Below are 24,035 nucleotides of genomic sequence, written 5' to 3' on the forward strand. Positions count from 1 at the left end.
TGTATTGTATTTATATGCGTAAGGACTGATAGCAGCCCTCTAAGGAAATGCTGATTCAGTTCCACAGAAATACCGAAGTGCAATCACTGCTCTAAATGAAAGCCAGGGGATGAATGAGTTATTAATTTTGTCAAACAGTTCCTAGGTAAATTTATAACATTATTCAGATTTTATCACACAGGTTTTCCCTTTTCAGATACAGTTCCTTATTACTCTTAACCTTTCCTGGAAAGTCTAGTCACTCTACTCTAAGTTGCTCTGTAAGAGGGTCTGCTAAAAATTACTTAAATGTACACTACAGTTCAAAAATTTGGGGTCATTTACAAATGTCCTTGTTTTGGAAAGAAAAATCCATTAAAATAATGGCAAATTGATCAAAAATATAGTGTAGATATTGCTAATGTTGTAAATGACTATTGTAGCTGGAAACAGCAAATTATTTTATGGAATATATACATTTATGGAATATATACTGGCAGCTTCATTAAGTAATACCCGCAAAACATCAGTCTCAACATCAACAATGAAGAGGCGACTCCAGGATGCTGGTCTTCTAGGCAGAGTCCCTCTGTCCAGTGTCTGTGTTATTTTTCCCATCTTAATCTTTTATTTTTATTGGCCAGTTTGAGATATGGCTTTTTCTTTGCAACTCTGCCTAAAAGACCAGCATTCCGGAGTCGCCTCTTCACTATTGGCTTTGAGACTGGTGTTTTGCGGTACTATTTAATGAAGCTGCCAGTTGAGGACTTGTGAGGCGTCTGTTTCTCAAACTAGACACTCGAATGTACTTGTCTAATTGCTCAGTTGTGCACCAGGGCCTCCCACTCCTTTTTCTATTCTGTTTAGCGCCAGTTTGCGCTGTTCTGTGAAAGGAGTAGTACACAGCGTTGTACGAGATCTTCAGTTTCTTGGCAATTTCTCGCATGGAATAGCCTTGATTTCTCAGAACAAGAATAGACTGATGAGTTTCAGAAGAAATGTCCTTGTGTTTGGCCATTTTGAGCCTGTAATCCAACCCACAAATGCTGATGCTCCAGATACTCAACTAGTCTAAATAGTTTTATTGCTTCTTTAATCAACACAACAGTTTTCAGCTGTGCTAACATAATTGCAAAAGGGTTTTCTAATGATCAATTAGCCTTTTAAAATTATAAACTTAGCTAACACAATGTGCCAATGGGCCTCTGTACGCCTATGTAGATATTCCATTAAAAAATTGCCGTTTCCAGCTACAATAGTCATTTAAAACATTAACAATGTCTACACTGTATTTCTAATCAATTCGATGTCATTTTAATGGACAAAAAATTTACTTTTCTTTAAAAAACAAGGACATTTCTAAGTGACCCCAAACTTTTGAACGGTAGTGTAAAATGACAATTACGTTTGTTTGAAAAATGGATTATCCAGCATTTGTTCAAAAGAGCTTATCTGAGATCCATTTTTCCTTTTCCTGTTATAGAATATGTTAATTACGTTTTGAAACTAAAATATTTGGGGTGTAGTCAAGAACCATAAAAACAAACCAGAACTGTCACTGTAATGATCGAATGAGTCCTTACTAATTAGCTGATCATTCCATTCTCCACGAACCATTAGTAGTGTTGGTGATAATATGGGTGATACTATTTTGTACTGAGGAGAGAGACATTTGCTGAGGGCATGGAAAACTCAAGGCGAGGTGATAGGGTGACAATCTGCCAGTACCTGACTTGCATGGTAGCCAATTTGTGTTTTACTGCTTTAATATAATGCATCAGAGGAACAGTGCATTCCGCTATGGTCGTAAATTTTACAGGTTTAAAACAAACAAGACGCAACTTCCCGTGATAAGAAGTTTCATGCTGATCATCAGAAAATGGGTACTATCTGTTCGTAAGAATCCATGATCACATTAGTATGTACTGTAGAATCCAACATCCTGGTAAACGGAGTCCTACCTTTTCAACTGGGGACATGCACCAACAAAGCTTATTTTCATGGGTCACATAGCCATAGACTATAGGCCTAGTTCATGGAAGATGACAGCAAATGATATACAGTGCCTTGCGAAAGTATTCGGCCCTGTAACGGGTTTCTTCCAACTCCTCCTCTGACAAAGAGGTGGAACAAGGATCGGACCAAAATGCAACGTGGTTCGTTCGATACATCTTTAATGATGAAGAACACGAACAATACAAAAACAACAAACGTTGAAAACCGAAACAGCCCTGACTGGTGCAACAAACACTGAGACAGGAACAATCACCCACAAACACACAGTGAAACCCAGGCTACCTAAATATGGTTCCCAATCAGAGACAACGATAATCACCTGACTCTGATTGAGAACCGCCTCAGGCAGCCATAGACTAATCTATACACCCCACACAACCCCAAGACGAAACACACTACAAATAAACACATGTCACACCCTGGCCTGACCCAATACATGAAGATAACATAATAAATATAGACCAGGGCGTGACAGAACCCCCCCCCCTAAGGTGCGGACTCCCGGACGCACAACAAAAACAAAAGGGAGGGTCCGGGTGGGCGTCTGTCCATGGTGGCGGCTCCGGCTCGGGACGTGGAACCCACTCTATGAATGTCTTAGTCCCCCCTCCTCGCGTCCCAGTCTCAGGTCTTTTGCAGACTCCATCAGGTTTTCTTCCAGAATGGTCCTGTATTTGGCTCCATCCATCTTCCCATCAATTTTAACCATCTTCCCTGTCCCTGCTGAAGAAAAGCAGGCCCAAACCATGATGCTGCCACCACCATGTTTGACAGTGGGGATGGTGTGTTCAGGGTGATGAGCTGTGTTGCTTTTACGCCAAACATAACATTTTGCATTGTTCCAAAAAGTTCAATTTTGGTTTCATCTGACCAGAGCACCTTCTTCCACATGTTTGGTGTGTCTCCCAGGTGGCTTGTGGCAAACTTTAAACAACACTTTTTATGGATATCTTTAAGAAATGGCTTTCTTCTTGCCACTCTTCCATAAAGGCCAGATTTGTGCAATATACAACTGATTGTTGTCCTATGGACAGAGTCTCCCACCTCAGCTGTAGATCTCTGCAGTTCATCCAGAGTGATCATGGGCCTCTTGGCTGCATCTTTGATCAGTCTTCTCCTTGTATGAGCTGAAAGTTTAGAGGGACGGCCAGGTCTTGGTAGATTTGCAGTGGTCTGATACTCCTTCCATTTCAATATTATCGCTTGCACAGTGCTCCTTGGGATGTTTAAAGCTTGGGAAATCTTTTTGTATCCAAATCCGGCTTTAAACTTCTTCACAACAGTATCTCAGACCTGCCTGGTGTGTTCCTTGTTCTTCATGATGCTCTCTGCGCTTTTAACGGACCTCTGAGACTATCACAGTGCAGGTGCATTTATACGGAGACATTCATTACACACAGGTGGATTGTATTTATCATCATTAGTCATTTAGGTCAACATTGGATCATTCAGAGATCCTCACTGAACTTCTGGAGAGAGTTTGCTGCACTGAAAGTAAAGGGGCTGAATAATTTTGCACGCCCAATTTTTCAGTTTTTGATTTGTTAAAAAAGTTTGAAATATCCAATAAATGTCGTTCCACTTCATGATTGTGTCCCACTTGTTGTTGATTCTTCACAAAAAAATACAGTTTTATATCTTTATGTTTGAAGCCTGAAATGTGGCAAAAGGTCGCAAAGTTCAAGGGGGCCGAATACTTTCGCAAGGCACTGTAAGCAGTAACACATCAGGTTTAATAGTTAATGATTGTCCTGGTCATTTTCACAGGTGCTCTTTACAGTTAGAACATGTTTCCATGACGACAAGTTCCTCTTTTTGAACGTGTATTTTAAGGTTGCAGCTCACAAAATAGCTGCCAGTTAGGGAGGGGTTCCATTTGAAGCACCTGTGTTCGTTGCAAGTTCCTTACAGGTCTTTTTCTCGACTATACATACAAAATAATACATTTTGATAATAACTTCTTTAAATCTTAACCGTTGACCATGCCTTCGTGTCACACAGACTGCATTGACAAATCAGTGTCAAATTGGTTTCATAAACTTGGAGGTTTTGTTGGGAGGAATCCATGGTGGTTTCTACTTGTCCCTTTGTTCATCTCTGCGGGGCTTGGGGCAGGATTTTACTTCCTTGAAGAGAGAGAGGCGCATGGCATAGAGGACCAGTTTACTCCAAAGGACGGGCCTGCAAAACAGGAGAGACATTTTGTCAAAGAACATTTTCCTCAGAATGATTCAGAGTTCTCTCGTTTGCGGCTGTATAACGAGGGGAGCTATGGGTCTTTCATCGCTGTTTCAAAGTCATCCGATATCTTGAGTGAGAAGGCATTTGAGGAGATCATATATTTAGATGGAACAGTTAGAGAGATGGTCGGCCAAAAAGGAAAAACCTATGAAAAACTTTGTGCCATGAAAAGTAACAGGTGCTTTTCAAATGACATGTTAGATATCATTAATGGCACAGCTAGTACAATTAAGAAGGCAAACTTGACCTTTCCTTATCATAATTCAACGTCAAACACCATCTTTCTGGGGACAGAACTTGGTGGAGTAGTTTTGAATTCAAGTATCATCGTTAGTGCAAAGGCTGTTCGACTCTTCTACTTTCTCAGAGAAAACAACGAGGCAGAAAATGATGATTGGCTACATAGGTTTACTCAAGTGTTGTCCAACTTGTCAGGTGAATTGAATAAGGTAAGTACAGTTTATTATATTTGACAGATTCAGAACTGTCTGGGCATACTACCAGGTTTGGTAAAATACTTTGTCCATATGCACAGAAGTGGCTTTACGTATTTCAGCCATATATAATTATAGTGCTCATATCCACTGAAATATAAAAATGAATGTTTTGTAAAATAATCTGTTCCTTAATGTAACCTAAAGTTTTCACTTAGTCTCACAGTTCTTGCATTTGTTTTTATAGCGGCAGATTCAAGTTTCATACTTCACATCTAATTCTAGAGAGGAGGAGTTTAAGGAAAACTCCAAATCTGTGATTCCTCTCTTCTCCGTCACATACTTCCTGGCCATAAGTTTTTCAATTATATCTTGCTTGAGGTAATTTGATGTCTTATGTGTCATCTTTTAAATGAATCAAAATCAGCAAATGTGTGGACCATGTTAAAACACTAATTTAACTTACTATTTATAATTGCTACGTGTGATGTTCCGTACGAAGTAAGAATATTTTCATCTACAGGTTGGACTGTGTGAGGAACAAGGTGTGGGTGGCCATCTTTGGTGCTCTATCTGCAGGCCTAGCTGTGCTGTCCAGTTTCGGGTTGTTGCTGCTCTGTGGAATGCCCTTTGCCATGACTGTTGCAACTGCTCCTTTCTTAATACTGGGTCAGGTTTATTATCAGAATCCTTTAGATAGTAATCTTAACAACCCACTACCAAATCTCACGTGATTTTAATGTTTTTGTCAGTCACAAGACTACGTAGACGGTAACACTTAAGTTGCCCTTATACCTATGTAACTACACAGTAATAACTGTATTAACAACGTTGTATTAACATGTAGTAACATTGTAACTAATGAAGTTTGGTGATATTTATTACAGTGGCAATTCCCTCTAATGATCTATGATCTACTGATGTTCAATATACTCTATGTTGATCGCAGGAATTGGTGTTGACGACATGTTCATCATGATTTCCTGCTGGCAGCAGACTCAAGTTCATGACAGCGTAGAGGACCGTATGGCAGCTACATACAAAGAGGCAGCTGTCTCTATCACCATCACAACACTAACTGATGCCCTGGCCTTCTACATTGGTCTGTTAACTCCCTTTCGTTCTGTACAATCCTTTTGTATGTATACTGGCACAGCTGTCCTGTTCTGTTACTTGTACAATATTACCTTCTTTGGTGCATTTCTGGCATTGAATGGGAGTCGAGAAAAGGGCAACAGACACTGGCTGACATGCATGAAGGTTCCAGAACCAGAGGATAGTCCTGAAAAATACAATATCTGCTGTGTAGGAGGAGCTTATGACCAGGAAACGGGAAAAGAGGAAGTTATGCCCATTAACAACTTTTTTAAGATGTACTATGGGCCATTTCTAACAAATACTTGGACCAAGGTGTTTGTGATCCTGCTCTATGCTGGATATTTGGGTTCAAGTATCTATGGTTGCTTCCAAATACAAGAAGGCATAGACCTTAAAAACCTAGCAGCTGATAGCTCATATGTGGGTAGCTATTACGATAATGAGGACCAATACTTTTCAGAGTATGGTCCAAATGTTATGGTTGTTGTGACTGACAGTAAGTTTCAATATTGGGACCAAACTGCTCGAAAGCGTCTTGATACTTGTCTTGAACGTTTTGAGAGTCTAACGTTGGATGGTCGATCATTGGTTGCTAAAGATATGACTCTTTCTTGGCTTAATGAATATGTGAAAGTTATAAATCCAAATAACGAAACCATTTTCATGGATAGTTTACCTGCGTTTTTACAACGATCAGACTTCAGACAAGATGTGAATATTTCAAACAAAGTCATAATTGCCTCACGAATGTTTATTCAGACAATCAACGTCAGTACAGCTGTTGATGAAAAGAACATGTTGAATAAGCTTCGAGAGACAGCTAATGGTTGTTCAGAAAAGTTGGTTGTTTACCACCCTGCTTTCATATACTTTGACCAGTATGCAGTCATTGTTAGTAATACCATCCAAAACATTGTAGTTGCCACTCTTGCCATGCTGGTGATCTCCCTCATGTTGATCCCCAACCCCATATGTTCTCTGTGGGTGACCTTTGCTATTGCCTCTGTCATAGTGGGTGTTGCTGGTTTCATGGCATTATGGGATGTCAATCTAGACTCTGTATCCATGATCAATCTTGTCATCTGCATTGGTTTCTCAGTGGATTTTTCTGCTCACATTTCCTATGCTTTTGTCGCTAGCAAAGAGGTCACTGCTAATGAGAAGGCTGTAGATGCTGTCTATCACTTGGGGTATCCCATCATACAGGGAGCTGTGTCTACTATTTTAGGAGTGGTGGTGCTGTCTGCTGCTGAGAGCTACATCTTCAGAACCTTCTTTAAGATCATGTTCTTGGTCATTTTGTTTGGGGTACTTCATGGCATCGTTTTCATCCCTGTGTTTCTGACCTTTTTTGGCATATGCAATTGTAATTGACCAAGATTCACACAGAACACACTAATCATGGTTGTAGAATAGTAGTTAAATTGTTTTAATGAACGGACTTTTTCACTTACTTCTAATCTTGTGATTATGTCATACTTTGCTTTTATGGTGTCAAAATATGTATTTTTATGAGTCATCTTTTTGTTTGTTTTGTTTGTTTTTTGAATCATTTTAGAAATAGTTTGAAATGTAAATGCTGTGTTGATTGTTACTACAGTGTGCTTATATTTATCTTTGTTGTAATTGTGTTTTAAAAAGCAAATAAAATTATCTTAAATTATATATTGACTTTTTATATATTTATTCAAACAGCAGATGCTCTCGGTTGTCATTATGACCACATCAATAATGGGAATTATTATTATGGTTAGTAACAGTGCAGAATTTGCATACTAAACTTATGATGTCATCTATTTATCTGTTCACCTATTCTAGAGAAACCCACTCTTCATAAACTTTTCAAATGAACCTGTGCGTCAGTGTTCATCAATCTAACAATCAATCATTGCCTGGCAATCAGTTTACTTCCTTCATCTTCAGAATAATTTGGGGGGGATACCTCGTCAGTTGTACAACTGAATGCCTTCAACTGAAATGTGTCTTCCACATTTAACCCAACCCCCCTGAATCTGAGAGGTGCGTGGGGCTATCATAATCAACATCCACGTCTTCGGCGCCCGGGGAACAGTGGGAACGACAGAATTTGACCTTGTCAGCTCGGGGATTTGAGTAACCTTTCGGTTACTAGCCCAATGCTCTAATCGCTTGACTAATGGATGGACTATTATAAGGAAACCCAGAGAAGTACCTTCCATAGCTACAATAAGTAAACTGGATAGGTAACCACCTTATTTGTTAATATGTAACCATATGTATTGCCCTGACGCAGTCATCGTGGTTGTTAAAAGATCACACCCAGTGCTGTCAGATCTGTTGCTGATTAGAGCTCTTCAGAGGAACGTTATCATGTTGCTGTGTTCAGATGAAGTATAGTTTATGGCTGTTAGTCAAAAGAGATGCAGATATATTTCAAGCCAAGTTTTTTTTCTCATAGTACGACTTGAAAAAGAGAATATAAAATGGCTAGGTGCAAAACGGACTGCGTTGAAAAGCCTATAGCTAGGGGATTTGAAATACTTGGGGGCTTTGTTGGTAGACACCCCTGGTGGTTTTTGATTCTTCCCATGTTCATTTCTGCGGGTCTTGGCGGAGGATTTTACTTCCTTGCGGACAGAGAAGCAAATGGCATTGAAGAGATGTTTACTCCTATGGATGGACCTGCCAAACATGAACGACAAGTAGTCAAACAGTACTTTCCACAGAGTGATAGTAACTTCTCTCGTTTGCGACTCTATACTGAAGGGACCTTTGCATCTCTCATAATTGTGACGCCTGGACAAAATATCCTCACATTTACTGCTTTAAAATACATATTTGAAATGGACAGAAATGTAACAAACATGAGAATTGGTGCATTCGCTTTTAAAGATCTATGTGTTGAGAAAGGTGGTGGGTGTGTGTCAAATTCAATCTTTGATATTATAAAAACTCCTAGTGATGTCAACACAGCAACGATTAACTACCCATATAATGACACAATTTTCATTGCATCTGAAATTGGTGGTGTGAAACTAAAAAGTGGATTAACTCAAATTGAAAGTGCAAAGGCAATTAGACTATTTTACTTCTTAAAAGAAGACAACCAAACTATAAATACCATGTGGCTAAAGAAGTTTATAGAGGCTGCTTCCATGATGAAAAAAGAAGAAGGCGTGAGTACTCTGTTTTAAAGATGAAACAAATGTAAAAATTGGTCAACTTGTGTATGATGGGTGTCTTTTCACCAAGTGACCTGCAGAATTGATCACACTCCACATTAAGCTCCATGGTGATTTGATTATTTGAATATCTTGAGTTGTTTTACTGATACGTTAACTGGATATCTGATATTTGTGTATTTGTCTTTGCAGATGACAATATCTTACTTTACATCCATATCAAGGGATGAAGAGTTTGAGAAGAGCTCTGACTCAATCATTCCTCTCTTCTCATTGACATATGCCCTGGCCATCAATTTTTCTATCATATCTTGTTTGAGGTATGTTTTGTAACTTTTACATTTCAATACCATTCAAAATTATCAGTCAACATAGGACACCTCAATTGAAAATCATAATAACAGTGTTCATTGGGTCTATCTGAAGCTAGATTTGGGTTCCAAATCAGGCTAATCCACAATGTGACTGCATTACTGATTTTAAGGCATATCAGAGAGCACTAGGCCTACTTATCAGCATTTACCTACAGGGACGAATGTTGTGTTTTTCTTCCCTAGGTTGGACTGTGTGAGAAACAAGGTGTGGGTGGCAACCTTTGGTGTCCTCTCAGCTGGTATGGCAGTGCTGTCCAGTTTTGGGTTGTTGCTGTACTGTGGGATGCCCTTCGCTATGACTGTGGCAACAGCCCCATTCCTGATTCTGGGTAAGCTTACAAACTCTCATTGTTATACAATAAACCCAGTTCTTAATGTGAGCCGGTGTGGTGATACTAAGGATTTGTCACCACAGATGGTTTGTTTACATAACAGGTTAGGAAAACTAATATAGCAGGTAAGGATAATTAACATGGCAGGGTAGGTGAATTATCATGGTAGGTTAGGAGAACTAACTCAGCAAGTTGGGTGAATTAACGTAGCAGGTTAGGAGAATGAGGTTAAGGTTAGGAAAAGGGTTAGGTTTCGCTAGAATGCTACAGTTGTCAATGACGCGGTCACTAGACAGAGCTGTAAGCCTACTCCATATAGCCACAATGGTCGAAACGTAAACAAACCATCTGTGGCACAAATCATCTATCATAACATCGGCCCGGGCTTATGGTTCTTGCAACATTGTAGCTAGCCTATGTTAAATTGAGACCAACGCATACTCCTTGCTGTATTGAGAGAGAGAAGCGTGCCTGTGTCTCTCACAGAACTAGAATGAGATTAACTTTCTATGATCGCTCTCCCTCTCTCTGCTCTGATAGACATGAGTCTGCAACATTTATTTCTCAGTGTAGCACTCAGTGTAGCACTTCATCATTTATTTCCTTATAGAATCATAGCCGCAGGAAGTGTGCTGGAAATGCACCCCTGATAAATTGAAATACATTTGACAAAAGTTATAGAATTACTAATGTCTGTTCAGGAAGAAATGCAATAAATGATAATACTACTAATACTACAATACTGGTAGTATTAATAGTAATACTAATAATAGTAACAATAGTGGTAATATTAGTAATACTATAGAGTAAAACTACAGAATACTACAAATCAGCCTATAATTTAGCCATAGAGGAGCAATAGCTTCTTTTTAAAAATAGCTTAGCTGTGAATTGTGTGTAGGCCAATCACAAGGCATAGCCTACATTCAGGAACGCACGGCAAATCTGTCAGTGAACAGCATACAGCCTAAACAGGCCTTTCGCAATATTTCAAATACAATTGCAGGAAAACACAGGTTGGAAAGAAAATGGCTCCTGCTGAAAAGAGAAGACATTAATCTGTCTGTAGGCTACTAAAATATTTTAGCACCTTCCAAATAGACCTATTGTGCAAACAGTAGCCTAGGTACAGAGTTAAACAAGATGAGGATCCCCATTGGGCACACACTGGATGAATCAACATTGTTTTAACAGAATTTGTCTACATATTGTGACGTGGAATCAACATGGAAAATACATAGGATTTGGAGAAAGTAATCAACCTGTACTGTTTTCATCTCATTTCAACCAGCGTTGTAAACATTGAAAATTCCACAAAAATCTTTTTCATTCTATATTCAATGGTTGAAATTATATAGAATTTATAGATTTGACATTTTATTTGAATAAACATCATTGTTTCAATGTCATGCTATCAACCTAAATAATGAGGTATATTGAAATGAAACGTGAAGCCACAATCCAATGATTTCTGCCTGAACATTGACTCCTACTGGTACATTTAAGTGCGGCAGGTAACCTAGCGGTTAGAGCGTTGGAACATGAACCAAAAAGTTTGAATCCCTGAGCTGACAAGATTTTTATCTTTGGATATTGTCTTGTATATGAAGGATGGCTGGTTGATTTCACATAAGAATATACATATTCACATCTCCATCCCAACCAGTAATATAAGTTGAAGAGTAGGACTAAATAAAATCACATTTTGGGTTGAGATGGAGACGTGAATCCAACATATCAATCATTATTCTGAAAAACTGGATATTGAATTGTGAACACAACCAAATATAAACATTTAAAAGAGATGTATCTTCTGTTTGGATAGTGTACTGTATATTATTAATAACATATGAAATATTCAAAGGTAAAAGTGTATTGTTATTAATATCTTGAATTTGGGATCTTATTTATAGGGCTAATAGTAACTACTTCTAAAGTTCCAAATATCCTATGAAGCTTTACTATTTTAATGATGGTGTCCTTTGAGCAAATCAGATGTCAATGCAGCCTACGAAAACCCATCCTCACTCCGAATTTACTGAGCTTGATCAATTATGACAAAAACAATGAACATTTGTTTCCCTAAGAGTTGTGCAAGGTTGGTAGAATTTTATGGAAAATGATTCACAGCTGTAATGCCTGCCATTCGTGCTTCCACCGAGTATTAACTCTGGGGGTGTGAAGACATACGCAATCAATCTTCTTTAAAAATATATATTTTATGTTCTATAGGTTCTCTAGATCGGTAAGCTCGCTAGAATTTTAAGACATCAAATTGAAGAAAGTGCAAGGAATGTTTAGACTTTGACTATTTAATATAGGATGAAAACAATTTTTTAAGTTTGTGTAATATTCAACTCAATTTCAACATAAGTGGGATGCCATCCCAGTAAGATGCCATCCCACCTCTCTTTCATATCGTCTGAGATCCCCAAGGATTGGAAAGCTGCCGCAGTCATCCCCCTCTTCAAAGGGGGAGACACCCTGGACCCAAACTGTTACAGACCTATATCCATCCTGCCCTGCCTATCTAAGGTCTTCGAAAGCCAAGTCAACAAACAGGTCACTGACCATCTCGAATCCCACCGTACCTTCTCCGCTGTGCAATCTGGTTTCCGAGCCGGTCACGGGTGCACCTCAGCCACACTCAAGGTACTAAACGATATCATAACCGCCATCGATAAAAGACAGTACTGTGCAGCCGTCTTCATCGACCTTGCCAAGGCTTTGAACTCTGTCAATCACCATATTCTTATCGGCGGACTCAGTAGCCTCGGTTTTTCGGATGACTGCCTTGCCTGGTTCACCAATTACTTTGCAGACAGAGTTCAGTGTGTCAAATCGGAGGGCATGCTGTCCCGTCCTCTGGCAGTCTCTATGGGGGTGCCACAGGGTTCAATTCTCGGGCCGACTCTTTTCTCTGTATATATCAATGATGTTGCTCTTGCTGCGGGCGATTCCCTGATCCACCTCTACGCAGACAACACCATTCTATATACTTCCGGCCCGTCCTTGGACACTGTGCTATCTAACCTCCAAATGAGCTTCAATGCCATACAACACTCCTTCCCTGGCCTCCAACTGCTCTTAAACGCTAGTAAACCAAATGCATGCTTTTCAACCGATTGCTGCCTGCACCTGCATGCCTGACTAGCATCACCACCCTGGATGGTTCCGACCTTGAATATGTGGACATCTATAAGTACCTAGGTGTCTGGCTAGACTGTAAACTCTCCTTCCAGACTCATATCAAACATCTCCAATCGAAAATCAAATCAAGAGTCGGCTTTCTATTCCGCAACAAAGCCTCCTTCACTCACGCCGCCAAACTTACCCTAGTAAAACTGACTATCCTACCGATCCTCGACTTCAGCGATGTCATCTACAAAATTGCTTCCAACACTCTACTCAGCAAACTGGATGCAGTTTATCACAGTGCCATCCGTTTTGTCACTAAAGCACCTTATACCACCCACCACTGCGACTTGTATGCCCTAGTCGGCTGGCCCTCGCTACATATTCATCACCAGACCCACTGGCTCCAGGTCATCTACAAGTCCATGCTAGGTAAAGCTCCGCCTTATCTCAGTTCACTGGTCACGATGGCAACACCCATCCATAGCACGCGCTCCAGCAGGTGTATCTCACTGATCATCCCTAAAGCCAACACCTCATTTGGCCGCCTTTCGTTCCAGTACTCTGCTGCCTGTGACTGGAACGAATTGCAAAAATCCCTGAAGTTGGAGACTTTTATCTCCCTCACCAACTTCAAACATCTGCTATCTGAGCAGCTAACCGATCGCTGCAGCTGTACATAGTCTATTGGTAAATAGCCCACCCATTTTCACCTACCTCATCCCTATACTGTTTTTATTCATTTACTTTTCTGCTCTTTTGCACACCAATATCTCTACCTGTACATGACCATCTGATCATTTATCACTCCAGTGTTAATCTGCAAAATTGTAATTATTCGCCTACCTCCTCATGCCTTTTGCACACAATGTATAAAGACTCCCCTTTTTATCTACTGTGTTATTGACTTGTTAATTGTTTACTCCATGTGTAACTCTGTGTTGTCTGTTCACACTGCTATGCTTTATCTTGGCCAGGTCGCAGTTGCAAATGAGAACTTGTTCTCAACTAGCCTACCTGGTTAAATAAAGGTGAAATAAATAAAAAAAAATAAAAAAAGTAATATTTCAACATCTCCAGTGCCCACTTGATTGCTAGGCATTCTTTCTCCACAGTGGAATATCTTTGTTCCCGTAGCAACAGCTTCCGGCTAATGTATACGACTGGGTGTTCCTCACCTTCTTGTAGCTGTGATAGGACGGCACCCACCCCTGTTTCGGACGCATCGGTCTGTACCACCAGTGGTTTGGAGAAGTCCGGGGTCACCAGCACGGGTCCAGAACACAGGGCTCCCTTTAGGTCTTGGAAGGCTTTCTCCGTATCCTCGGTCCACGTCACCTGGGTGGGCAGACGTCTCCTGGTCAGATCTGTCAGAGGGCTGGCTAGAGAGGCAAGTGGGGGATACATCTTCGGTAGTAATTAGTCAACCCCACAAACGTGCGGATCTGCTTCTTGGTGAGGGGGCGGGGCCAGTCCCGAATCACCTCCACTTTCTTCACCTGGGGTTTTACACATCCCCCCCCGATCGTGTACCCCAGGTACTCAGCCTCCCGTAGGCCGAGCCGACATTTCCTTGGGTTGGCAGTTAGCCCAGCCCCTCGTAAGGCCTGCAATACCGCGTTCACCTGGTTTAGATGGGTCTCCCGCTCGCTCCCATGGATTACAATATCATCGAGGCAGGGCGCCGCGTACTCGCGATGGGGACGGAGAACCCAGTCCATCAACCTCTGGAAGGTGGCCGGGGCCCCGTGCAACCCAAAGGACAGCTTCCTGTAGTGTAACAGCCCGTCAGGGGTGGCGAAAGCAGTTTTGTCCCTAGCCTCGGGAGTTAAGGGCACCTGTCAATAACCCTTCGTCAGGTCGAGCGTGCTGATAAACCGGGAGGTCCCTATCCGTTCTATTAGTTCATCAATTCGGGGCATGGGGTAAGTGTCAAACTTTGAGATTTCATTTCACTTTCTAAAATCATTACACAAGTGAATGGTGCTGTCTGGTTTCGGCACCAACACTATGGGGCGGCGCCACTCACTATTCGACTCTTTGATGATTTCAGCTTCCAACATCATTTTTACCTCTGTCCTGACGGCCTTTCTCCTTGCTTCTGGTATGCGGTAGGGTCTCAACTTAACCCTTTTCCCGGGTTTGGTGATGATGCTGTGCCAGATCGGTGTGTCCGAATTCACTGGAGAATACATCCTAGTTCCGGCCGAGCAACTCCGTCAGCTCATGCTTCTGTGCTTGTCTCAGCTGCTCCCCCAGTGGCACCTCAACCGGCTTGGCCTTCTTCGGGGGAATAGAGTAGACTACATCACATGCATTCCATTTCTTTAACAAATTCACATGGTAAATTTCTCCCTATAAATAATGATTTTTAATTTAAATAATAATTGTTTCCTTCAAACTTTGCTTTCCTAAAAGAATCCTCCATTTGCAGCAATTACAGCCTGCAGACCTTTGGCATTCTAGTTGTCAATTTGTTGAGGTCATCTGAAGAGATTTCACCCCGTGCTTCCTGTAGCACCTCCCACAAGTTGGATTGGCTTGATGGGCACTTCTTACGTACCATACGGTCAAGCTGCTCCCACATCAGCTCAATAGGGTTGAGATCCGGTGACTGTGCTGCCCACTCCATTGTAGACAGAACACCAGCTGACTGCTTCTTCCCTAAATAGTTCAAGCATAGTTTGGAGCTGTGCTTGGGTCATTGTCCTGTTGTAGGAGGAAATTGGCTCCAATTAAGCGCTGTCCACAGGGTATGGTAGGAGCGTTGCAAAATGGAGTGATAGCCTTCCTTCTTCAAGATCCCTTTTACCCTGTACAAATCTCCCACTTTTACCACCACCAAAGCATCCCCAGACCATCACATTGCCTCCACCATGCTTGACAGATGGCGTCAAGCACTCCTCCAGCATCTTTTCATTTTTTCTGCGTCTCACGAATGTTCTTCTTTGTGATCCGAACACCTCAAACTTAGATTTGTCTGTCCATAACATTTTTTTCCAATCTTCCTCTGTCCAGTGTCTGTGTTCTTTTGCCCATCTTAATCTTTTATTTTTATTGGCCAGTCTGTGATATGGCTTTTACTTTGCAACTCTGCCTAGAAGGCCAGCATCCCGGAGTCACCTCTTCACTGTTAATGTTGAGACTGGTGTTTTGCTGGTACTATTTAATGAAGCTGCCAGTTGAGGACTTGTGAGGCATCTGTTTCACAAACTAGACACTCTAATGTACAAGTCATCTTGCTCAGTTGTACACCAGGGCCTCCCACTCCTCTTTCTAATCTGGTTAGAGCCAGTTGATGCTGTTCTGTGAAGGAAGTAGTACACGGCGTTGTACAAGATCTTCAGTTTCTTGGCAATTTCTTGTATGGAATAGCCTTAATTTCTCAGAACAAGAATAGACTGACGATTTTTGGAAGAAAGTCTTTGTTTCTGGCCATTTGTAGCCTGTAATCGAACCCATACATTTTGTTTAACTAGGCAATTCAGTTAAGAACAAATTCTTATTTACTGGGGAACAGTGGGTTTACTGGCTTGTTCGGGGGCAGAACAACAGATTTTTACCTTGTCAGCTCAGGGAATCCATCCAGCAACCTTTCGGTTACTGGCCCAATGCTCTAACCACTAGGCTACCTGCCGCCCCGAAATGCTGATGCTCCAAATACTCAACTAGTCTAAAGAAGGCCGGTTTTGCTTCTTTAATCAACACAACAGTTTCCAGCTGTGCTAACATGATTGCAAAAGAATTTTCTAAAGATCAGTTAGCCTTTTAAAATGATAAACTTGGATTATCTAACACAATTTGTCATTGGAACACAGGAGTGATGGTTGCTGATAATGGACCTCTGTATGCATATGTAGATATTCCATTAAAAAATTTCCAGCTACAATAGTCATTTACAAAATTAACAATGTCTACACTGTATTTCTGATCAATTTGATGTTATTTTAATGGACAATTTTTGTGTGCTTTTCTTTCAAAAATAAGGACATCTCTAAGTGACTTTTGAATGGTAGTGTAGATAGTTCTTCTGATGATTATTTTGCAACTGAATTGATGTAACAACCTGTTAGTCAGATTAAATCAATGTATTGAATTTGAAGTTTTACCCTAATTTCAATGTTTACAACACTGGTTGAAATGAGATGAAACAGTACTGGTTGATAACTTATTTTAAATCCCACATATTTTTACACGTTGATTCCATGTCACAATACGTTGACGAATTGCGTTGAAACAACGTTGATTCAACCAGTGTGTGCCCAGTGGGATAGGTTTTCGGCATGAGCGCATCGGCCATCGCTGGTGAGTGAGCTGCACATCATTGTGTGAGTGAGTCAGTGAAACTGCTTTTTCGGGTCTATATTATTCAAGATGAGGGTGTTTTTTTGTTGATCTCAGTTTGCCAGTATCAAAGCAGCCTGTCATTTCCATCCTTTGTTTGGCATTACAAATATTCTGATAAAGTCTCCAGTCATGTTAAATTATTTAGAATTGGAAGAAATCCGTTTATTAAAGGCTAATTCTTTTCCTGGACTTTATACGCTAAAAAAGTTCCCCACATGTGCAATTTCTGTAAGTGCCTCTACTCTACTGCTCTTTACGAAAATGCAATGATATGCATGCAATGTTTTATTTTACAATAAATAACTATTTATGCATTCCGGTACCTCACTTTCTGTTCCGGCACCTCCCGATTTACCATTTTCTCCACAGGAATTGGTGTTGACGACATGTTCATCATGATTTCCTGCTGGCAGCAGACTCAAGTTCATGACAGCGTAGAGGACCGTATGGCAGCTACATACAAAGAGGCAGCTGTCTCTATCACCATCACAACACTAACTGATGCCCTGGCCTTCTACATTGGTCTGTTAACTCCCTTTCGTTCTGTACAATCCTTTTGTATGTATACTGGCACAGCTGTCCTGTTCTGTTACTTGTACAATATTACCTTCTTTGGTGCATTTCTGGCGTTGAATGGGAGTCGTGAAAAGGGCAACAGACACTGGCTGACATGCATGAAGGTTCCAGAACCAGAGGATAGTCCTGAAAAATACAATATCTGCTGTGTAGGAGGAGCTTATGATCATGAAACGGGAAAAGAGGAGCCAATGCCCATTAACAACTTCTTTAAGATGTACTATGGGCCATTTCTAACAAATACTTGGACCAAGGTGTTTGTGATCCTGCTCTATGCTGGATATTTGGGCTCAAGTATCTATGGTTGCTTCCAAATACAAGAAGGCATAGACCTTAAAAACCTAGCAGCTGATAGCTCATATGTGGGTAGCTATTACGATAATGAGGACCAATACTTTTCAGAGTATGGTCCAAATGTTATGGTTGTTGTGACTGACAGTAAGTTTCAATATTGGGACCAAACTGCTCGAAAGCGTCTTGATACTTGTCTTGAACGTTTTGAGAGTCTAACGTTGGATGGTCGATCATTGGTTGCTAAAGATATGACTCTTTCTTGGCTTAATGAATATGTGAAAGTTATAAATCCAAATAACAAAACCATTTTCATGGATAGTTTACCTGCGTTTTTACAACGATCAGACTTCAGACAAGATGTGAATATTTCAAACAAAGTCATAATTGCATCGCGAATGTTTATTCAGACAATCAACGTCAGTACAGCTGTTGATGAAAAGAACATGTTGAATAAGCTTCGAGAGACAGCTAATGGTTGTTCAGAAAAGTTGGTTGTTTACCACCCTGCTTTCATATACTTTGACCAGTATGCAGTCATTGTTAGTAATACCATCCAAAACATTGTAGTTGCCACTCTTGCCATGCTGGTGATCTCCCTCATGTTGATCCCCAACCCCATATGTTCTCTGTGGGTGACCTTTGCTATTGCCTCTGTCATAGTGGGTGTTGCTGGTTTCATGGCATTATGGGATGTCAATCTAGACTCTGTATCCATGATCAATCTTGTCATCTGCATTGGTTTCTCAGTGGATTTTTCTGCTCACATTTCCTATGCTTTTGTCGCTAGCAAAGAGGTCACTGCTAATGAGAAGGCTGTAGATGCTGTCTATCACTTGGGGTATCCCATCATACAGGGAGCTGTGTCTACTATTTTAGGAGTGGTGGTGCTGTCTGCTGCTGAGAGCTACATCTTCAGAACCTTCTTTAAGATCATGTTCTTGGTCATTTTGTTTGGGGCGGTCCATGGTGTGGTGTTTATCCCAGTGTTTCTGACCTTCTTTGGAATCTGCGGAGGCAAAGTCAGTGATAAAAAAGATGATGGTAGGTCTAACACCTTGCCTCAAAGTGGTCACATGTGGATCACCCAAACCACAGGTGATTTCAACATGAAGAATACGCATCAATTAAGGGCTGTAGCAGCTAATTCACATGTGTGGTCAATCAGTTCTAACCAAAGCTCACACAACGGGAAAACTAATAGTGCTTATGAAAACATTGAAGACTGCCCCTAAAACTGTTGTCTTGAGGCCAGATTTACAAGGCATTTCCACTGTAGCTGTTTTTATGGAATTAATTCAATATTAAAGGTAGAACAAATGGGTTAAAACTGTACAAATAACGTTTACAAGAGAGAATAACCTATTATGGTCAAGTGTAAATGAACACACATTCATGTTTTACCTGTGTTTTATTTCATTCAGCTCCATGCTGATGGGACCTGTACAGTAGTTCAAATGAAATGTTAATTGTCACATTTGCCGAATACAACAACAATGCCCTTAACCAACAATGCGGTTTTAAGAAAATCCCTAAATAAGTAAGAGATAAGAATAACAAATAATTAAAGAGCAGCAGTTAATAACAATAGCTATATACAGGGGGTACCGGTACAGAGTCAATGTGTCAATATGCGGGGGTCAACGGTGTCGATGTACATGTACATTATGTACATTATATAACGTCATTATGTAGGTAGAGTTATTAAAGTGGCTATGCATAGATAATAACGGAGAGTAGCAGCAGCGTGGGGGGGGCAATGCAAATAGTCTAGGTAGTCATTTGATTAGCTGTTCAGGAGTCTTATGGCTTGGGGGTAGAAGCTATTTAGAAGCCTCTTGGACCTAGACTTGGTGCTCAGGTACCGCTTGCCGTTTGGTAGCAGAGAGAATAGTCTATGACTAGGGTGGCTGGAGTCTTTGACAATTTTTAGGGCCTTCCTCTGACACCACCTGGTATAGAGGTCCTGGCGAGCAGGAAGCTTGGCCCAGGTGATGTTCTAGGCCGTACGCACTACCCTCTGTAGCGCCTTGTGGTCGGAGGCAGAGAAGTTGCCGTACCAGGCAGTGAGGCAACCCATCAGGATGCTCTCGATGGTGCAGCTGTAAAACCTTTTGAGGATCTGAGGACCCATGGCAAATATTTTCAGTCTCCTGAGGGGCAATAGGTTTTGTCATGCCTTCTTCACGACTGACTTGGTGTGCTTGGACCATGTTAGTTTGTTGGTGATGTGGACACCAAGGAACTTGAAACTCTCAATCTGCTCCACTACAGCCCCATCGATGAGAATGGGGGTGTGCTCAGTCTTCCTTTTCCTGTTGTCCACAATCATCTCCTTTGTCTTGATCACATTGAGGGAGAGGTTGTTGTCCTTGCACCATACGGTCAGGTCTCTGACCTCCTCCCTATAGGCTGTCTCATCGTTGTCGGTGATCAGACACTGTTGTGTCATCAGCAAACGTAATGATGGTGTTGGAGTCGTGCCTGGCCATGCAGTCATGAGTGAACAGGGAGTACAGGAGGGGACTGAGCACGCACCCCTGAGGGGCCCCTGTGTTGAGAATCATTGTGGCGGATGTTACCGGTTGTTATCGGTTGTTACCTACCCGAGGGCAGCCCGTCAGGAAGTCTAGGATCCAGTTGCAGAGGGAGGTGTTTAGTCCCAAGGTTCTTAGCTTAGTGATGAGCTTTGAGGGCACTATGGTGTTGAACACTGAGCTGTAGTCATTCTCACATAGGTGTTCCTTTTGTCCAGGTGGGAAAGGGCAGTGTGGAGTGCAATAGAGATTGCATAATCTGTGGATCTGTTGGTGCGGTATGCAAATTGGAGTGGGTCTAGGGTTTCTGGGATAATGGTGTTGATGTGAGCCATGACCAGCCTTTCGAAGCGTTTAATGGCTACAGACGTGAGTGCTATGGGTCAGTAGTCATTTAGGCAGGTTACCTCCTTGTATGTGACAAATTGAGCAAAGAGAAATGGTCATATTTATGGAAAGTACATTTTAATTGCATTAGCCTTTCTTTATCTGCCAATTCATTGTTCTTAGTCTTCAAAGGACGTACATTCCCATTATTCCACACACAGGTTCTTTTACAGAGGCTTTTTTTAAATATCTTGTGTCGTTTTGATTTTAAGTGTAATTTTATGTGTAAATATATGCAAATATATGCATCCGTCATACATGTGAAGTGTTCTTTAAATAATTCCATGAAATTACAATATTTTGATGAACTGATCTGTAAAAGTCTGACCATTGAGTGTCTTATCACAATAAAAAAATAAAAAACATTCTGCCTTGAAGCAATGTGTTGAAAAACAGAATAATATGCAAATTAGCACACATTTAAGGACGGTATGCCTAATTTGCATATTTTAATTTTAAAATAAATACAGTTTGTAATACAATAATATATTGTATTTATGTATACTTTCAACTGGTAAAGTTTCAATCTGATGAGAGTAAAGGAAAAAATAATCCCTATTAGCCTGTGGTGCCTGGCCTTAAAGGTCTTACTCACATCGGCTGGGGAGAGAGTGATCACACAGTCGTCCGGAACAGCTGATGCTCTCATGCATGTTTCACTGTTACTTGCCTCGAAGCAAGCATAGAAGTTATTTAGCTCCTCTGGTAGCTCGTGTCACTGGGCAGCTCTCGGCCGTGCTTCCCTTTGTAGTCTGTAATAGTTTGCAAGCCCTGCCACATCCAACAAGCATCAGAGCCAGTGTTGTACAATTCGATCTTAGTCCTGTATTGATGCTTTGCCTGTTTGATGGTTCGTCAGAGGGCATAGCTGGATTTCTTATAAGCTTCCGGGTTAGAGTCCCGCTCCTTGGAAGAGGCAGCTCTACCCTTTAGCTCAGTGCAAATGTTGCCTGTAATCCATGACTTCTGGTTGGGGTATGTACGTACAGTCACTGTGGGGACGACGTCCTCGATGCACTTATTGATAAAGCCAGTGACTGATGTGGTGTACTCTTCAATGCCATGTTGTAAAGTGATGAAATTCATCTACAAAGTAACCAATTATAAAGTACATCAATCATTGATGATTTATTTTGTTTCAAATCCCTAAATCATTGCACAACATTTCCACATGAAGAAAATGTCAATTGAAAAGGTTGGAAATATGTTCACTGATTCTGTCATTCATTTTGTTTTATGTAGAAGTACTGTAACATAAAATCAAATGTTAATTTGATCATTTTGTGAAATTTTATTTTTTATTTAGTTGACTCTAATTGTGAAATCGTATCATTGTAATATGTTTAAGGATAAAGATGTTTCTGTTGTGTTTTTAAAAAAGAAATGAAGGAATTCCTCATTCTGTTTATTCTTTTCCTGTATTACCTACAAGCAGGTAGACTGTTTGATGATAGATTTCGGTAGCAAGAATGACTAGTCTTCTCAGTGACAGATTGTTACCAACATCCACACCATGTGGCCTATACATTCGATGCAAATGCAGAATAATTTCATACATTTTAAATAAAAGTATTGACTATTAGGCCTTTTTTAAGGTAGATCCTTCCACACTTTCTTTCAAATGTGTAGTGAGGACAACATTTTTGTTTTATAACCAAAAGTTTTGTTAATCAAGTAGGTACATGATGATATACGGTTGTATTTTGATCCAGTCTCACAAGTTAGTCAGCATACCACAGCAGATCAAGACAGTTCAGTCTTTCAGATGTTTTCAGACATCTGCAAAAGTGTTGTTAAAATGAAGCCATTCCCAAGGCCATCTGTATCTTTCTATACAACATAAATGAAAATGTAAGTAACTTACCATTTCCTGTTTTTAGTCCGTGCTTATCTTTTCCGTTCATTTGGGGGTAAGGTATATTGATTAAGTTACACACAACCAATGGTGTGGGACGTTTATTCGTCTTGACTTGAGTATTTGAGGTCATTAGACAAAAGCATCTGAACTTTTTGGATGGTTCAAAATGACAGAAAACAAACATTCCTTGTAACTTGAAGTTAGGGCAACTGAAGTTCGGGTTACATTTTGTGTGTGTGAAATAAGAGAATAATGAGGCATTAAAAACAATGTGGCATCACAGCAAAGTAGCTTCTAATTTGGACAATGACAATCACTCCAATACTTATAGAATGTAAATCCTTTATTGACTCATAGAAATACAACATTTACCCAAATCTGAAAATGATCCCAATTCCCAAAGTTGCAGTATCATATCATGTTCCATGTGTTTCCTATAAATACCCACCCTTATTGCCTTATTGCCATTTCATGTAATGTGGGTCAATAGAGATTAATAGCATAAACACAAATTGCATAAATGTCTGTTTGATCATTTTTATGAATGACATCTCTGGGTATTCAAGCCACTGGGAAATGGAGTGATGCATAAAACACTTGGTTAAGGATGTTACGCTTGTCATACATCCTCTAAAGACACCAACAATGATTCACTAAGGACAACGACCCTCGTCTACTTTTTGGTGTTTGTGATTATACAGTACCTTCAGAAAGTATTCATACCCTTTGACTTATTCCATATTTTGTTGTATTACAGCTTCAATTCGAAAATGAATTCAATCCATTTGTTTTCTCTCACCCATCTACACACCATACCCCATAATGGCAAAGTGAAAACATGTTTTTACACATTTTTGCAAATGTATTGAAAATTAAATACAGAAATATCTTATTTGCATAAGTAATCACAGCCCTAAGTCAATACATTTTAGAATCACCGTTTGCAGCGATTATAGCTGTCAGTCTTTCTGGGTACGTCTTTAAGAGCTACAATCTACATGAAGGCCTGGCACAAGCAGAACACCTCTCCAACTACAGACACCAGGGTTTCAGGTCAAGCAGTTTCCATCAAAAACACATTTTAAACTCAAGTCCACCTTTTGTCCCATTGTCAAGAATGCCACATTGAATACATTTGCCAAGAATATGAATTTAGAGGTGGAGAATCTGTTTAAGGGTAAAATGGACTGAGCGCCTCGTGATGCACCAGAGAGAGTGTGTTTTGTTACAAAATACAGCACTGAAGCCGAGAACATTCAAATAATCATT

At 40.5% G+C, this 24,035-nt stretch overlaps 2 protein-coding genes across 2 annotated transcripts; both read left to right on the plus strand.

Annotated features, from left to right (window-relative positions):
- Positions 1 to 3,859: 3,859 nt before the first annotated feature.
- LOC135517374 (patched domain-containing protein 3-like) lies at positions 3,860 to 7,433 on the plus strand. The gene is made up of 4 exons (XM_064941606.1): positions 3,860 to 4,685; positions 4,918 to 5,051; positions 5,194 to 5,339; positions 5,620 to 7,433. The coding sequence occupies exons 1-4, from the start codon at positions 3,978 to 3,980 to the stop codon at positions 7,140 to 7,142; spliced, it is 2,511 nt and encodes an 836-aa protein (XP_064797678.1). The 5' UTR covers positions 3,860 to 3,977; the 3' UTR covers positions 7,143 to 7,433.
- A 654-nt stretch (positions 7,434 to 8,087) lies between these two features.
- Positions 8,088 to 23,287, plus strand: LOC135517375 (patched domain-containing protein 3-like). The gene is made up of 4 exons (XM_064941607.1): positions 8,088 to 8,923; positions 9,122 to 9,249; positions 9,487 to 9,632; positions 17,487 to 23,287. The coding sequence occupies exons 1-4, from the start codon at positions 8,231 to 8,233 to the stop codon at positions 19,217 to 19,219; spliced, it is 2,700 nt and encodes an 899-aa protein (XP_064797679.1). The 5' UTR covers positions 8,088 to 8,230; the 3' UTR covers positions 19,220 to 23,287.
- The last annotated feature ends 748 nt before the right edge of the window (positions 23,288 to 24,035 follow it).

Source organism: Oncorhynchus masou, chromosome 28 (assembly GCF_036934945.1).
Source record: "Oncorhynchus masou masou isolate Uvic2021 chromosome 28, UVic_Omas_1.1, whole genome shotgun sequence".
NCBI classification, from domain to species: domain Eukaryota; kingdom Metazoa; phylum Chordata; class Actinopteri; order Salmoniformes; family Salmonidae; genus Oncorhynchus; species Oncorhynchus masou.

Coding starts and splice junctions, on each gene's coding strand:
- LOC135517374 (XM_064941606.1), top strand. CDS start 3,978: ATGCCTTCGTGTCACACAGACTGCATTGACAAATCAGTGTCAAATTGG. Junction 5,052..5,193: donor TCAATTATATCTTGCTTGAG/GTAATTTGATGT, acceptor TTTCATCTACAG/GTTGGACTGTGTGAGGAACA. Junction 5,340..5,619: donor TGCTCCTTTCTTAATACTGG/GTCAGGTTTATT, acceptor TGTTGATCGCAG/GAATTGGTGTTGACGACATG.
- LOC135517375 (XM_064941607.1), top strand. CDS start 8,231: ATGGCTAGGTGCAAAACGGACTGCGTTGAAAAGCCTATAGCTAGGGGA. Junction 8,924..9,121: donor TGATGAAAAAAGAAGAAGGC/GTGAGTACTCTG, acceptor TTGTCTTTGCAG/ATGACAATATCTTACTTTAC. Junction 9,250..9,486: donor TCTATCATATCTTGTTTGAG/GTATGTTTTGTA, acceptor TTTCTTCCCTAG/GTTGGACTGTGTGAGAAACA.